Below are 16,732 nucleotides of genomic sequence, written 5' to 3'. Positions count from 1 at the left end.
GACAGATGGAGAGTGGGGAGCAAGAATGCGATGTTTGGAATGGGTACGTATTTCAAAGCAGCGGCATTAGGGAGCGGGGGAGCTTGCAAGAGGGGTAGAGGCAAGAAAGATGGCTCCATAATTTACATTTTTCTTCATGAGAGGAGTCAGAGCTGCAAACTGGGAGCGGGACTGTGCAGGCTGTGGGGAGGTCTCTATGGAGACACTCAGTAAGATTGAAAACACCCCTTGGAGAGGTCCTACAGAGACTCCGGTCCCCTTGAAATCCACGGTTTTACTGACAGATTTTGCACTTTTTTTCCAAGGGCTGTTTCTCAGTGCCTCACAAATAAAATTAAAATGAGGGTTTTCTGACAGAACAAACAAATAGGGAGTGAATTATATTCCATTTCCCCGTCAATAACTTCTCCCCAACCCAGTCGTCTTATCATCATAAAAAGTCCATTAAGCAGTAATTGGGGAGGCAGCAGAACGCAGGTCTGGTCCGTGAAACAGAAGCGCGCTCGCTCCCCAACTGGCCTTTTCTGGGAAGGCAGACAGGATAATTATAGGCTTCAGACAGAGACTTCCTCTTACTGTCAGCAGCTCTTGGCTCCCTTCAGGGAGATGGGACCGGCAAGGTTGGGGAAAGGAGGGTAAAAAAAGATCGAGGATGTTTTTTTTAGAAGTGAAATACTTCCACCTTGCTATTCCCCTGCTGCTGATCCACCTAAGCCCTTACTTGACTCAGGAAAGATGGGCTCTACACAGGTGAATGCAGGCTTTTCCCCTGTTGGACACGGGGGAATGTCACTTGAAAGATTACCCCCTCTCCCTTCTTGCCAGGCCCCAGAGAAGGAAGGACAGCAGTGAAGGATGCGACACAGTACAGGATTTAACACAAGCAGAAAATGGGTGAGAAAGATCAAGAACTCCTTGCATACACCTTTACCACACCGGCTGTCCAACAGCCCCAGCACCTGCTCCTTTCCGACGCCTGCCTCTGCTGCCAGCTCCCACCTTTCCCCTCTGCCAGGATGAGGCAGCAGACCCTTCATAGCCAGCACCATGCCAAGCTGTTCTTGCCATGAGGCTTGTAATTTTGGGGACCTGGCACATCCATACAGCCTTCAGGCTCCCATTTGCAATGCACTCGGATACAGACCCTTTGGAAGAGGAGGTACGAGCCTGCGGCAGTGGAGGCAGGATGAGACTGAGGCTACCAAAGATCTATTCCTAGTTCTGACACCCAAGGTGAGAAAAACCACATTACCCTGCCTGCTGGAGGGGAAGCATAATCCTTCCTTCTGGTCTATTTAAACTGCTAGTTTTCAGGGATGGGACCGTGCCTTATCGCATGGGAACAGCAGCTATTTCGGCAGGACTTCTCCAGGCTACCATCGTACACCTGTATGTATGGAAAGGATCCACCTCTCTCCATAGCACAAAGGGTATTTGTCACTGCCACACACCAGTCCCAGTGACTGGCACCCTGATACAGGCAAGGAAAACGTTCTTCCAGCTGTGATTTATGCAGATGTATAAGGCACATTGTAATGATACACATATATAGGACACAAAGTGCTCTACAGGACAGGACAGAGAGCTGTCCCTGTCCTGCAGGGAGTGGGATGGTATTCTGGACTTTCTTCCCTCCCTCCCTAACGCAGGAAAACGGGTATCTGGTGCCTCACGCCAGGTACTGTGCACACACCAGAAACTTCCCACCCTGTGAGAGCGGTGGCATGGTGGAAGCCCGGAGCACCGCGTGGGCTTCAGTTTAACAAATGAGAAATAGGGCATTAACACTGGGGGTGAAGGGATCTGTACTTTGGCAGTAAAGGACAGCAAATGTGGCAGGCAGCTGGTGCCCAGCATCAGAGCGGGACTCTGCACATAACGCAAGAAAGGATGGAAGAGAGGCAGCGTTTAGCAGCTCATGCAGTATGTGCACGAGGGAACGTGATCTAGGAGATACAAGACTGAGTTTGCTTTTCAACGCATTCTGTGGCCTCACTCCACAAATACCCTTTTCCCGTGCCTCAGTTTCCCCACCTCCCTTCTCTTACCAACTCAGCTGGAGAGCGCTTCAGGTGTACTAACTGCTTCTCTCTCTGCTTACTGCCTGCACCCAGCACAGGGTGGTCCTACCCTCCCTCCCTGGTACAAATCAAACTGAGGGGCAACGGAGCAAGTAGGTGGTAATGCAGATGGACTGCCAGGATTTTCATTCACCTTCTGGCACTACAATACAATGCCAGGAAGAAAGTTGCTCCTTGCGACCAGCAAGAGCTGAAGCAGACAGGCAATGCCGTCATGTAAGATGGCAGCCCTGGGATCAGCTGCTGAAGGGCCAGCAAGCACAGGAGCACGTGCAGCCTCAGCAACGCGGCCAGCCAGGACCCTGGGGGTACACAAGTGCTTTCAATCAACTGTAACAACATCTCCTTCCGTATCTGTCCACAAGTCCTATAACAAGGCATAATAACCCAGAGCAGAGCAAGAGCAAGAAACCCAAGGAGCTATCCTGGCAACTTAATGAGGGCCCCTTGTCCATCAGTGTCATGACAGCAACCCCAGATTGTTTGCAATCAGAAGCTTAAGGCTGGGAGCTCTCCCTCCCCTTGCCATGTTGCTAGGACAGCTTCTACTCCAGCCGTGTCATTGATACTGGCATGCCGGAGAAGCTCGATTCACCCCCTACCTGGAAAGACACAGCTAGAAAGGACTTGGCTCTTTACTCAACTTCCGCTGCTCTGAGTCACTGAAGAATCAGAGTCTATGGGGGATACCAGGATATGAAAAACCACCTCCCCTGGGACAAGCCTGAAAGCAGAAAAAGCTTAACGAGCAAGGATCCCAACTCCCAGGGGGCCATGCCATCTTAATATAGCCCAGAAGAGGTCCTGAGCCACCGAAAAGTGACAGCAGAGTCAGCAGCAATGGCGAAAACAAACTGCTACACGCTTCTGCATCTCACGGTCTTTCAGAGAAAGCGCAGTGCTAGGAGCCCCAAGGATGCGATCAGGGAGATCGGTTCTGATCCTTGGTTTAGTGATATGACAAAGACCTTTGCAAAATGTAAACACACAGCTAGGTCCCGTCTTGCACCGCCAGCTCAGAAGGGGCTGCAGAACTACAGCAGATGAATGATCCCAATCAAGATTTGCTAGCTAATACATGCATGTAGGGATCATTTGGGGATGAAAGGCACACTGGATAAATAAAACATCGTCTGATAAAACTCTGCTCTTTTACTCCTGTAAATAAAAGCTATATTACTTCCACTTACTAGCTGTTTTCTGCTTCTTTCTTTCAGGCAAGAGAGGAATTCTCCTGGTCTACAGAAAAAGGGGAAGGTACAATTCCTAGAGCTCAGAATTTTGGGTATTTTCAAAAGCTTGTTACATCATTCCTGTCCAACCTCTGGTAAAAGACTTCAGCTCACATTTTCCATGGAACAAAAAAAGATTCTGGGTATACAAGTTTGAAACACCTTACCCTGGGTCTTAACAATATAGTGTGAGCTTGTACTGTTTATCAGTATTGAGACTGGGATGTTGAGGGAGCTCGAGATGGGAGCTCTTGAAAACAAGAAACCAAACCTTAATAAAGCCATGACTAATGGATGAACACAGCCTTTAACAATCATGAACTTTGGCTCCTACCACACGAGTCATTCCAATTTCTGTCTCTGAAGCACGATACTCGTCATTCAGATTTGTAGTGGGCACATCAACACAAAAGAAGAAAAAAAAGGGAGAATCCAACAACAGTGCTGAGAGCTGACAGCAGCGGGAACCTAACAAATTCAGCTTTGGGATAACTAGAGATTCAGTGAGCCAGAAAAGCAGAGCAACACACGAGTGAAATGGAAACATGGAAAAGTAGCAGCAAGGACCCCTTAAATTCTTCTATCGAAGACAGTAATTGAGAAAGGTGAGCTTCTTTCTTTAGTAGGACAGGTTTCTGTTTGTGTTTGACACCTGCCAAGAGATGCAAGGGATGGCTTCTTATCAGAAGGCTGCAATGCAGCCCCTCCCGGCACCAGGGCAGAAGATGCCTTCCCCTTTCAGGTGAAGGCAGTCCCTCAAGTGGCAGCTACTGGAATTAACCACAATTAGCAGATCTTATAGGGAAAGGGGAGTATTACAGCATCCATAAAGAAAAAACACCCCACACAGAAAGCCCTCAGAACCAAGCAGATCCTACCCATACAGACAGACAAAGAAAAATGAGAGCTGAAGGATCTTCCAGGCTCACTGGATGATCACACGAGAGCCAGTCTCAAGGTGATCTTTAATAGCTGAACTGAAAAAAACCTATGCCGTCTTTTAGAAATTCATTCAAACAAATCAAAGTCCAGGCTAAAGATTTGTAAGTGTCTGCACTCTCAACAGCATGCTCAGACTAATTTATGAATAAATCCACGAATTCTCGCGGAGGTGAGGGAGGAAGAGGACATAGGCAAATTAATTTGACTTTATTAATTAAAAAAACCACCAAGTTTTATCACCCCACCACTCTTTAGAGGTTGTGTGAGAGTGGGGGGGAGTTATGCTCATTAATTATGCAGAAAATGCAAAACTATCATCCTCTGAATGAGTTTAAAATAAGGAGAAACCCTTTCAGAATGGGGAGAAATTACTCCCCAAGGCAGCTGAAATTTCTCTTGCAACTTCAAAGGACAATAAATTATTCAAATCGCTCGCGCCACTCTGCACGCTCTCTCACTCTCTCCCCTTCTCAATTTTATGCTCCTGAGTCAATTAAAGGTTTGGAGGACTCGGAGAAACTTTGTAGAATGCTAAACCAGTTGCAGCGCCTTCTATTTATTTTTTTCTTTTTTAAAGCTTTGCTTTTCCTTTCGGCCTCAAAAGGCAACAGAAACGATTCTGTGCATTACAGATCAAACTAGTGGCATTGGTTTTAACCAAGCTCGTACGAAACAGCAATGTTTCAGTCCGCAACAAGCAAGACGGGACGCGCTAAAAATTCTCTACGCAACGATCCTGTGAAAACAGGTCAATCCATACTCCTTCACGTCAACTGTTCAAATCATTCATTGCAATATCCCCTTTCAAAATCTTAGCAGTAGACGTCCAAAATATATTTATAATGCTCTCTCCTGGCAACCTTCAGGTCTAGGTTAGCTGTGATCTCTTCCATAGTCACGCTGTTATCTGCTGTGCCCTTGGACGGCATAGGTGGCTCCTCTGCCAAGCCGTAACATGACTACTTAGCGTTTGCAGTATGAGAACCCCAAACCAAGACTGAGACTAATTACACCGGACAACAACATGGCAAGAGCAGCCCTTGCTCAAAAAAGCAAATCTAGACAAGCAAAAGGAGGGAAGGGAGGTTGAGAAGGTGCGTGCACAGAGCAGGGGCACTCCTGAGCCAGTGCCCAGCCGCAGCCCCGGTGATGGTTAGCTCCACCACACGCAGCAGATGGTGTAAAACGTGACTGTTTTCATGAACTTTAACAATCCCCAAAAATTAAAGGCAGCTGCAGTGCAGGGAACATCACAGCTTTCTAAGGTGGGAACTGGGACCAATTATGTTGCAAGAGAACATCCTTGACTGGAGGGGAAGAGTGGCACAGAGTAAATAAAACTGTTCTTCAGAGATTGTGTCTCACAGGCCAATTCAAGCCCAGATTCCATCCCACGCACACTGAAGAACGACATTCCTCTGGCCGGGCGTCCTTGAAAAACACTCTGCTTTGCCTTCTAAGAATAACATTGGGCTTGCCAGGCCACAAAAAGGGTGGGAATACCCTCGCAGATTCCCTTCAGTGACCCAGGAGATGCGTATCTAGTTGGTCTTGAAAAGACACAACCACACAGACCTTGCGAGACAGATGAAAAGCTGATGTGACCCAGGGTCTTGGTGAGATACCAGAAAGATCCTGTCCTTCCTGGCAGCATGTGCAAGAACTGCCTGGGTGAAAAGCACACCCAAAGGGGAAAGTCACAAAGAAGTAAGTGTTGGCTTCCTGGTAAAGCCTGACACAGAGTAAAAGCCCTAGTCTTGGCATCCAAGTATGGTGAAGACAGACATTTTCTCTATCACAAATACTATGCAGATGACATTTTCACACAAGCCGCTTGTTTACACAACAAACAGATGCTCTTTTCCCCTAACTTAGCCATCTAATGAAGCTGAGCAGCAAGAACCTCTGGATGGGAAAAGATCCTTTACCAGGAGACACCCATGACTGGGTCCCAAACACCCGTGGCTGCTGCTGTCCCCAGGTGCTCCTCAGCAGAGATTAATCTAATAAGCATTCGCAGCGTGGGGCACAGCTGAGACCTGGGAGGTGACAGCCCCCCCTGCCCCCAAGGAAGCTCTTTCAAAAGATGATTTATTTCCTCTCCTAGTCCTACAGAAGACACAAACTTCCCAATCTGAGTTTTCTAAAAAAAAAAAAAATAAAAAGAAAAAAAAGAAAAGAAGAAGACCAAAAAAGAGAGATACATCACTCAATCCAGGCAGGCAAGGTTTAATTTAATCAGGCACTTAAACAAGGTGACACAGAAGCTTAACTCGGTGTCCTTGAGTGGGACAACTAGTCCAGAACCCTCAGCAACCGCAGGCTGGATCGCAGCTGGCAGACGGAGAAGGCGACAAAGGAAAGGGCAGTTCAGAAACAAGGACAGCAAGGTGTCTCCTTGCCTACAAAGGCAACTGGTGCACGGGGAACACAAGCAGCAAGTGGATCTGGGGGAGGGAAGCAGGGTTCGCTGCCTTCTGGGGGGATGCAGTTCAGATGCTGCCTCCTCTGCACACCGTTAGACTCTGCTCACTGAAGGAACAATGTGCAACACCAAGGAGAAACTCCACCACCTCCCAACCGACCACACAACCTCCTGTATGTCCCCACCTTAACTTCTGCTGCCCCTCCAGCCCACACCCACCAAGGGGAAAAAGCCTTTCTGCAGCATCCCCCCGGCTCCTCATCCCCCCGCAGGTACACTGCCATGTCCCTGAACTGCTTGTGGGGCAATTCAGCCTCACCACGTTTCCACATATTCCTTCTCTCAGGACAGCGCTGTTGCATTGTCACGAATCAGTCCAAAACACTCACAAATGGAGCAGCTTTATCCCACAGCAGAGAAAGATTCACTTCCCACTGATGTCGTCTTAACATGTCTATCGAGTTCTAAGATGCAGCCTCCTTGACTTCTACTACCTACCATCTCAGCTGACAACTGCTGTCTTGGCCAACAACAGATCAAAGCTAGGACCTCCAGAGCTAAAAGCTGTGAGCTCTGCTGCAGAGGCTAATCCTCTGTGGATGAGAGCACGGGAGGGACCCGTCAGAGGAGAGGAGTCAGCTACACCTGCAAGTCGCTGTGATCTGGATCTCAGCGAGGGGAGCCGTGCAGCCAGCCACCAGCTCCCACATCTCGCGGTATGGAGCATGCACGTTCCACAAGCCTTTTTTCATTGCACCGGCTCCCAAAACGCAGCACCGCTCTGTCAGCCTGAACACGGACCTACACAAGCTCCTCTCCCAACCCACCGCACGTGTTTTCCATCCTCTCCGCGAGCCCCGCACGCGCGGTGCGACCCTTGCTGCTATCTGCTGCCAGCCTCCACGGATGCACTGCGGCTCATGGAGCGCGAGAGCCCCACACACACATGCGCCCGGCACGAATTACTGTGTTCTGCAAATTAACGATGGAACAAGGGCAATTAAAAGGGAAGAAAGCCAGGGTAATGCATCATAAAAGGGGCTTTATTCTTTTATTTTGTCAATTGCAATTTAGATTTAATTATTTATGGTAATACTTCAGAGTGTGCTAGTAAGCGTTCTATAACGTGATTTATAAAAGGAAGGAAACCTAAGTAATAAGTAATGTTCACTACTGCATCTGCTATTAAATCTTTGCTGGGGCAGAGAGCCACACACCAGCCTTCTGTGTATGCAAAGTACCAATTAGCAAAGCACTATTGTAAAACGCAAAGGTTTAATCAATGGGAAAAATCCACTTGAAAACAGCGAGCATGCTGATTTCAGTTATAAAAATTACCACATTTCTATACAGTAAGTGGCTTTTTATCTGCAACTGAGGAGCACTTAAAGTGGGCATGTTGTTCCTTCGGGTAGCACAGGAGGGCAGGAGTACCTGACCGCTGCCCTAAGCCCCAGCCAAACGCAGCTGCACGCTGCACAGCGTGGGCAGGAAAACATCCCGTCCGGCTACGGCCAGCGAGACGAGACTAATTCTGTGTATGCACAAAAGGAGATGTTTTAAGGTGCTCGCTGCAGAGATTTTATGACTCGGGCTGGGGGCATGACCGGGAAACAGCAAGGCTTGGTTCTGTGCCCAGGTACGTCAGCAATTCGGGAAACTATTCCCCTCGCCGGACCCGTATCCAGATCTCATCTGTCTGTCTGTGCCGTCTGTTTTCTATCAGCTCTAAGGGAGACAAGACCTGCCTCTTGGCTGTGCAGCTCATCAGGGCGCAGCTTTTGGGGAAGGCCTCCCCTAACTCACTGCAGTAACGCCGATCAATGTTACTCGTACAATCAGCTCAATCCCTAACAAAATGATAATACGTTCCATTTAATGAGAGGCCATTGAAAATAATCACGGAGTTAGCAATTTCCAGTTCTATGGCTGCTCTTGACCATACAGAAGAAACAAAGAAAGTGTCCATATGCAACTGAAGAAAAAGAGAAGAAACAGGTCTGCTTTATACCTTTCAATTATTATCCCCTTCAGCTTCACAAGGAAGAACAGCAGGCAGAAAGCAGTGTGGTGCTTTGGTTTTTTAATTTAAATAGCAGTTTCCTTTAAATAGAATGTTCCTGCCATAGAAAGATTTAAATCACTGACTGAGATCAATTAGCCTAGGAAACAAGTGAAGTATTTTAATGGTCCTTTGATTGCAGAGGCCACAGCTCCTCCAGCGCTGCACTGGAAGAGGAGAAAAGTTCAAGCTTTCAGCCCCACGCTTCGCTGCAAGGGGAGCCATTCCCCTGCGAAGCTGGGAAGATGGTGCCCTCCAAGATCCAGCGTCCCAGGGTTTCCTACCTGCGATGCGGGCTTCCCACCGAGGCAGGGGCAGCACCCCGCCACCGCCTGGCATCGCTCGCCCTGGGGGCTGCAAGGCCTTGGCAGCCCCTCAGGTGAATTAGGGCAGGAAATCGGGTCAGCATCGTGGCAAGCGCCAGCCAAATGGAAGCCGGCCAAGGGATTACGCGAGAGGCAGTGTGACAGAGCCCAGGGCCATCTGATGGGAGAGGACGTTGTCAGAACAGAGTGACAGCTCCTCTCACAGCCTCTGCAGTTGTGACAGGCAAAGCTGTTTGCTGTTTGCATGCCTCAGTGGGGAGCACTGCAGACCAGCTCGGATGCTACTGGCTGGCCTGGCACAGGCCGGGCCTCTCCAGGCAGAATTCAGCAGCCCCTCCAAAATCAGGAGCTATCAACTCATCATCACCAGGCAGATAGCAACAGCCGCAGAGCAATTCAAACAACTGGCGCGTAAGGGGGAGCATCCCCAAGGGCAAACGGGTCAGGGAGAGGCTGACATGCTCTACAGGTGAGGAGAGGAGACAACGCCTGGCCCATCTTCACCTGCACATCAAGCAGGGAAGAGCAGCCCTGCCTCGGACACCAAGTCCTGCAACCCGCAAAGTTCCCGTATGTACATCTGTGAGCAGCAACAGGAATAAAAGCACAAAACCTCACAGTTCAGGATCCAAGGACACTGCAGAACTACAGGAGAGAGAAATTTGGCTGCTAGTAGCAAGGTGTCTGCTGAGCAGTGACAGATTTCAGCAGAGTTTGGGCCATGCAACTGGTGCCTTCTGTGTCTGATCAGCATCAGCCCTTCCTGAGGGCACGTTTCCACCAAAAGTGCTTCGTAGCAGTCAGACAGCACGTGGGATCTCCCAGCTCTGCTGGAACCTCTAAGGACATCTCACCCCACAGAAGACAGGGACAGAAAAGATGCTTGTTTCTCCCCAGGACAACCAAAACCACAGAAAAACTGAAGTCACACAGCCATGATTTTGAGAAGCCCTGATTCTGCAGAGTGCCCACTCCCAGCAGTGAGCACACAGGGCTTGGTGTACACTTAAAAGGAAAAAGGACCCTAGTTTTCACAGGCACTCAGGCATCACAACAGATGAATCAGGGCTCTACTCATACAGAGAGGCACTTGCACACACATGAACTCTCCATCTGCGCCTGCAAAGCTGCATTGCCTGCTTTGAAAACAACAGCACAAAGCAATTTGGCCAAGAGCGTTACAGCAAACCAGTGGAAGGAATGGGACCGTGGAGCACTGACACTGGATTTTGCACCGTAAGCATCCCCTCCTCTCCTGACTCTATTGCACAAAGAGCCAGGAATGGAGTTTTCTGCTTATCATCTCCTGCTTTTGCAGGAGCCAATGCAGGTAGCAGCCCACCTGCCACCAGTGCCCGCTTTCACAAGCCAACAAGGCCACCCTGAGCCCAGCTGGAACACAGCAGCTCGCTTTAACCATCTACCCTGGGTGCTCATAAAGAACCTACAAGAGTGTCGGCTGCAACATCCAGGTAGGACCCTGGGTAAATACCTGGGCAAAAGGCTCGTGCCAGGTTCCTTGCTGCCAAACACCGCTCTGTTCCTGCTACTCGAGGCAGGCAGCTCAAAGGGAAGCTTGGGTATGGCTTTATGAATACCAGCGGCAGCGTCCAAGGTAGACTGACCCACAGCTACACACCAAAGAAGTGGCCCTATGGTTAACCTCCCGGAGCCCGGCTCGCTTCCCGGGCTTATCAAATGAAAAAGAACGAAAGGAAACATTATCTTTCTGCACATGAACATCCCTCCCTGCACAGAAGGCCTAAGCATGAACCGAACAAAACCCAGGAGTGAGGCAAGGGCAAATATATCCCCACTCGCCTACTGCAGAGAAGAGAGAAAGCACTGTTCAAAAAAAATCTCCCAGCAACAAAAGGTCGAGGATCCATTCAATCCCCGGTGACCGCGTCATCTTAATAAACCCTGATAACGAAGCGATTACGTTAAAAGCTGTCAAGGGCTACGCTGACCAGAGCAGCCCTCTCACCAGCTTCAAGCAGCTTTGCTAGTGAGGAAAAAAAAAAGTCATAATTCAATCAGCTTGGAAGAGTCTATTCCCCACTGATCTCGAGTGATCAGCCTTCATGTCGAAGGAACATTACATTCAAGTCGCTGAAGATTTTCACTTTTTTTTTCCTTCCCCTTTTCATTTTTTAAAGCAAGAATTGAAAGGCAGCAAAGATAAAAACGGTGTTAAACTGGAACTGGTTCACTCAGGGGAAGGAGAAACATAATACTCTTTCTTCGGATGCTGTTTTGAATCCAGCCCCAGCGAGTAACATGACAACGGTCACTAGTGCCTGACAGATGCCTGAAAGGCAAGAGCAGGAGAGGACAATATGGGCGAGCTGGTGGAGATGGGGCCGGGAGAAGGGGGAGGAAGGCTCCGGCAAGAGCTGTCAGGCAGTTCCCTCTCCTTCTCTCCAGCTCTTTGGCAGTCTTAGGGGCAACCCTAGATCCAAAGCAGGCTGCGAGGACCTAGCTGCCCTATAACGCTCCTCTAAGGCGGGACTGGGAACAACAAGAAGGCATTGGCGGAAAGCTAAAGATGCTGGAAAATTAAGACACGTGATCAGGTACTGAGCACTTCCTTAATGCTAAAAAGGTGGCGATACGTTTGCTGGATCTAAGCGCTAAAGCCTGCTCCTGCTGTCCTCTCCAGGGGAGGTGAGGCATGGGTGAAAAAACGGGGCGGGGGACAGCAGAGTCACTTACTTTCAGCTACGCAGCCTATCAGCAGCACGGAGAGGAGGTTCACGAGGGAGACCAGCGAAGACATCCCAGGGCTGGGAAGGATCCTCATCCTCTGCAATGGCCTTCAGCCGGGAAGGCTCCGGGTCAGCAGGACTCACAGCGTCTCCCCAGCGTTGTCAGCACCTGCGGATGCACAAATGCAAAGAGGAGAACACTTAGAGAGGGGAAGGAGGGCAGCCGACATCACAGAGGGAGGGGGCAGCCGAACAGAGCCCGGAGAGGCAGCGGGGTCCCGAGAAAGCGATTGCTGTGCCTGGTCCATGCGGGAAGGCCAGGCAGCCCTTTGCCTTGATGCCACCAAGGACTTGGTCAGCTCCATCACCAAGCGGACTGGTGGGGGCACGAGTCCAGCCTGCTCCAGCCTCTCTGCCTCGGCAGCTAACGGTGAATTTCCGTGCATGCACTCACATCACACAAAGGGAGGGAACGGCGCAAGAAAGAGAAGCGTAATGAGGAGGCACCAACCGCGCAGAGCCCGTGTTTAAAGTTTAACACCCGTCGGCTTCTCTCCCCTCCCCAGCATGGGAGAAAGGCAGCGCTGGCCGAGCAGCACACGAGCAATGAGGTGTGAAGGGATCTGACCCGACAGGGCCCAGGGACCCTCTTAAAGGGTGATTTTTCCACAAAGCGCAGGGTCGGGGAAGAAAAACTGAAACCTCACACATGAAAAACCCAGGAAGGAAGAAAAAAAATCCCCCACAAGAGGGAAGATGAAGCAGGAGATGTGTCCTCTTTTGTTTGCTGAGTATGTGTGCAGTTGGGGGAGAGATTTCTTTCCGGCCCAGGCAGGCTCTGTGTTGTGCAGCGCTCACCCCAACACAGCGAGCCTGAACCTCAGCCCTGGAACCAGTGCAGGTGTCCCAAAGCCCCTCTCACAAGGCAAACGCACGCTGGTGAGCCTCTCGGGCTTCTTACCGGGGCTGGGATTACAGCAGCTATTCTGCACGTCTGAGAGTCCTACCCCACTCGATGCCTCAGTTTCCCAACCTGTAACACATGGAGGAACTGCATTACTGAGCTAACACAAAACTGGAAGAGACAAAACCTGGAGCAGGGGGTACCACAGTTGATCCTGACGGACCAAAAGGCACAGCAAGCAACCACAACCTCCAAAGGACGCAGGAGAGATTTTCTCCTGACCGCTTCTGCCCTGGACGTGGCAGAACATGGCTGCAGGACAGCACCAGCATATTTGCGTGGCTGCGGCAGGGGAGAGCAAGCTCAGCACCAGCCTGCTCCCCTTGCCCTGCCGGCACATTTCCATGGAGACAACTCCTGGCTCCAAACGGAGCTCCTGCTTACAGCTTTATCCTGATCCCTTTGCAAAGCTGGAATGGCATTAGGGGAGCTGTATTCTTAGCAACTACCCCAGTCCTATGTGTCAATACTAGTAAGTGTTTCCTTCAGTCAGAGAGGCAAGCTTTGCCCCAGAAGGGCCAAAAATAGAGGAAAGAGACAGTGAAAACTGCAGCCACAACCTCCTCGTAGGGTTGGCGGCTAAGAGGTTCCTCCATCAGACAGGCTCTGATCACCAGAATAATGGGCCAGAGTTGTGTGAAGGATGCTCTCAGATCTGTACAGATTCCTTCCTGCTATCAGTTACCCCAATTAAAAATCAAAACCAGGGTTTATCACCTTTTGGAGAAAAGCCAGGTAGGAGATATTGTACAGCGATCAAAGGCTTTAAAAGGACTAAGGGGATAGTGAGGTTGCTTAAGCTTTCTGATACACATCAGGGTACGAGACCATCGGGACAGGCAGTGTGAAGGGGCATTTTAATCTTTTTCTGTCCCATTAACTCTCCAAGGCTGAACTGTACAGAATTAAAAGAAAAGCCAGGATAAACAAGAAGTCCCCATATGTACTCGGCCCTAAAGAGCAACTTTTCAGAGAGAAGCTTTGGGCTTGCACTTTGAGGATTACAAAGCCTCTGCTGTGTGCTGTGTGCTCTGTCCTAGTCTCGATCCATTGTGCTTCAGTGCTGGCTTGTGAAAACCGACCATAAATACCGATACTCTCACAAAAAAGAGAAAAAATCTGGATTATGCCACTGGGGATCTCTTCAAATGTTTGTTCTAGACGCACTTAGAGGAACACACAGAGGCTCCAGACAGACTTAACAGGGGGTTCGCAGGGTTCCAGCGTGCAGAACAACGCGTTGGGGTTTCTTTTGTTTTTGTCAGGGGCGAGCAGAGACTGGGAACGTTATGAATAGCTGCGATGGTAGCTGTTAATTAAACTGGGGATGTGGTATCAATGCCAGCACAGCAAATGGAACTGAGTTGCTTTCGCTGGCTCTCCCTTCTCCCCGCTTCAGCCATGCGGCTCCTAGTTCCCACCAGCGAGGCTGGAGGGGGAGAGGGCAGGAGTCGGAGAGAGCAAGCACCCCCCCAACCATTTTAGTTCTCTATATTTAAAAAATGGCTAGCTCAGCCAGCATTTCACAAACTCTTGTTTTACTTTATCAGAGCCATATCCCCCCCGCAGTCCCAGTAAATGCCACCAAACATCTCCTCGAGCCCCGTCTGCTCTCCAAATGCGGCACCAGCGACCTTCCACAGCTCAGAGAGCCAAGAGGCTGCGCTGCCCCATGCAGCGGCCCCCGACGTCTCCCAACGCTGGAGCCAAATGCAGGCATGTCAGGGAAATGTTCTCTCTCTGGAGAGAGAGGCCTGGCAGCTCCGCTCTTCCACATCTAGCACGGCTTTTCATGCCATATAATGGGCTCTGATAGAGAAGGTCTGGTAAAGGGGATACAGCAACAGCTCCAAGATTAGAGAAGGAGATGCCAGAGGGTGACACTTCCGCTCCGGTGCTAATGTGCTTCCCAAGCCCTTGATGGAGACAGAAAGTGCTGGCAGAGATATTAGGACATGTCAACTTCAATCCAGCAACTCATCCTTCAGAGCAGGTACGTCACTGGCTGTCTCCCCCCGGACAGGGGATTTTCAGGACAGTAAGATGCGCACCCGCCTGGCTCCCCTGCGGGTATCAAGGAGAGACTGGGACAGGAGTTTGCTCTGCTTCCTTGGTAGCACCCTGGCAATAGGGAGAGTGGAAAGAGACTCTTATCCGCTGCACGACTCCTGCCTACAATGCAGAACACGCAACATTTGGAAACCCAGCTACCATGCAACAAGGCTCTCCTGCCCTCCCAGCGGTGCTGAATTCAAGTGGGAATTGCTTTGATGAACGCTCAAATCACAAGGGTTTCATCATCCATCCTCTCCCCTCCTCTGCATGTGCACAGCTTACCTTGTCTATGCTCTTTGAAGCAGGTTTGCATCACTCCTCCTGCCTGTCTGCTGAGCACCCAGCCAAGCTCCTGGCACCATAGAAGCAAACATAATGGCAGTTTTCCTGCGCTGCTCCACAGACCTGCAAACCCTCACTAAATTCTCTGGCACAGGATCTCCTGCAACACAAGCGAACCATCTAATAGACCTCAATCCTGGCTAAAGAATGCAATTAAGTGAAGCCATGGCCCCCAATGGGGTCAGATTTGTGCTAGATACGGTCACATTTCAGGAACAAGATTAATTCTTACAGTAAAAGAGCTCCTGTAAGGCATTCATTCTTGTGCACTGCCTGATCTCTAGCTCTAAGTCTGTACATGTCTGCACCTTGTAAGCGCTGAGCACAGGGTCTTGAAGACTATTATTAAAAATAATAAAACTGAGAAGCGTTTGCAAGAAGCAGCCTCCTGTTGTGGCTCCTCCAGCCAGCACTGAGCTAGGGATCTCCAGGGTCCCAAGGGTGCTAGGCATAAAGGGTAAAATGCTCAAAAGCACCTACATTTCTTAAGAGCTTAAGCTCCATTGAGAGTCAAAGGGACTTAACCTAAGCCGCTAAGATGCTTTTGAAGATTTTCCTCCCAGTAACTCCCATTTCAGAGGGTGCTGGACATCTAACTCCCTTAAGCTACTTTGGGTATCCGAGGGGATATAGGAGGAGGGGGCTTTATCTACAGACCAGTTTGGCTAGCTTGGTCCCCGCTGCTTAAAGAGGGAGCCTGTGGGAAATGCTGCTAAAAACAGTGTCTGCACAGTTACAGACACGGGGATGGGTCAGAGCTATGCAGGTATTTTGCCATTTGTTACTTTTTCTTAGCCCCCATGGAGCTGGTGATCGAAATGTTTGCTCTGCATTTAAAAGAAATCCAGGAGGGAGGGATCATGCCTTCATTTCAGGTTCATTGGAATATAACAACGTGAAAAAAAATTCACAAAAATGCATTTAGGCTTCTCTTCTGTTTCACCTGCATGCGACAAGGAGAAGGGCAATTTTAAAGAAATTCTCTGCAAAAAGTTCCACGCAGATCTAGCGGATGATTAAATATCTTCATTTTCAGTAGCTGCTGCGGGAGAATTACTCCCATTAGACATATCAATCGAAGCAAACACCTTGCAGGCAGAGGGCTGCACTGAGGTCTCTTTTCCTTCCAGCAGCACCAGCTTAGTTTGTGCTGCGTATTAACAAAGGTCAGTGGGTCACTTCATTTCCTCCCAGCAACCTCTTTAAAGAAAGAAAGAAAAGCTTTTAGCACAACCACTAGCTCATTTGTCACCTCCCCTGGGGAGGGGAGAGATGAAATTTAAATTCGCCACCCCACATTTCTATCTTGCTCCTATCTAACGCCCTGTCCTCGGCAAAGCCGACCCCACCAGGGCTGGGACGAGGATGCCGGTGCTGGTGGCTCGTGCAAGGTGGGCAGCTGCCTGCGGGGATCTGGCCCAGGACCCCACCGTGGGACCTTCCCTGTGGGCGCTGGGGAGCAAGGAGATGCCAACATGCAACGCTGTTCCTGGAAGCCCATGTGGCCCGTGTCTCCACACTCAGGCTGCTCTGCTGGCAAGTATTAGCCTCTTTTCCTGGGGAAACAGAGCATGAAGGCATGAGCTTCGAAGTAC

The 16,732-nt window shown here is 49.9% G+C and overlaps 1 protein-coding gene across 3 annotated transcripts in view; it reads right to left on the bottom strand.

The window, feature by feature from the left end:
- Positions 1-11,910, bottom strand: part of PTPRS (protein tyrosine phosphatase receptor type S) — a 100,264-nt gene extending 88,354 nt beyond the window's left edge. For all 3 annotated transcript variants that reach the window (XM_082331034.1, XM_082331033.1, XM_082331035.1), the window contains exon 1: positions 11,784-11,910. In XM_082331034.1, the coding sequence (XP_082187160.1) occupies positions 11,784-11,871 (88 nt within the window). In that variant the 5' untranslated portion in view covers positions 11,872-11,910. The remainder of the gene's footprint in view (positions 1-11,783) is intronic.
- Positions 11,911-16,732: the final 4,822 nt, after the last annotated feature.

Source organism: Platalea leucorodia, assembly GCF_965183815.1.
Source record: "Platalea leucorodia genome assembly, chromosome: 21".
Classification (NCBI taxonomy): domain Eukaryota; kingdom Metazoa; phylum Chordata; class Aves; order Pelecaniformes; family Threskiornithidae; genus Platalea; species Platalea leucorodia.
This window is presented reverse-complemented; position numbering and strand designations above follow the sequence as displayed.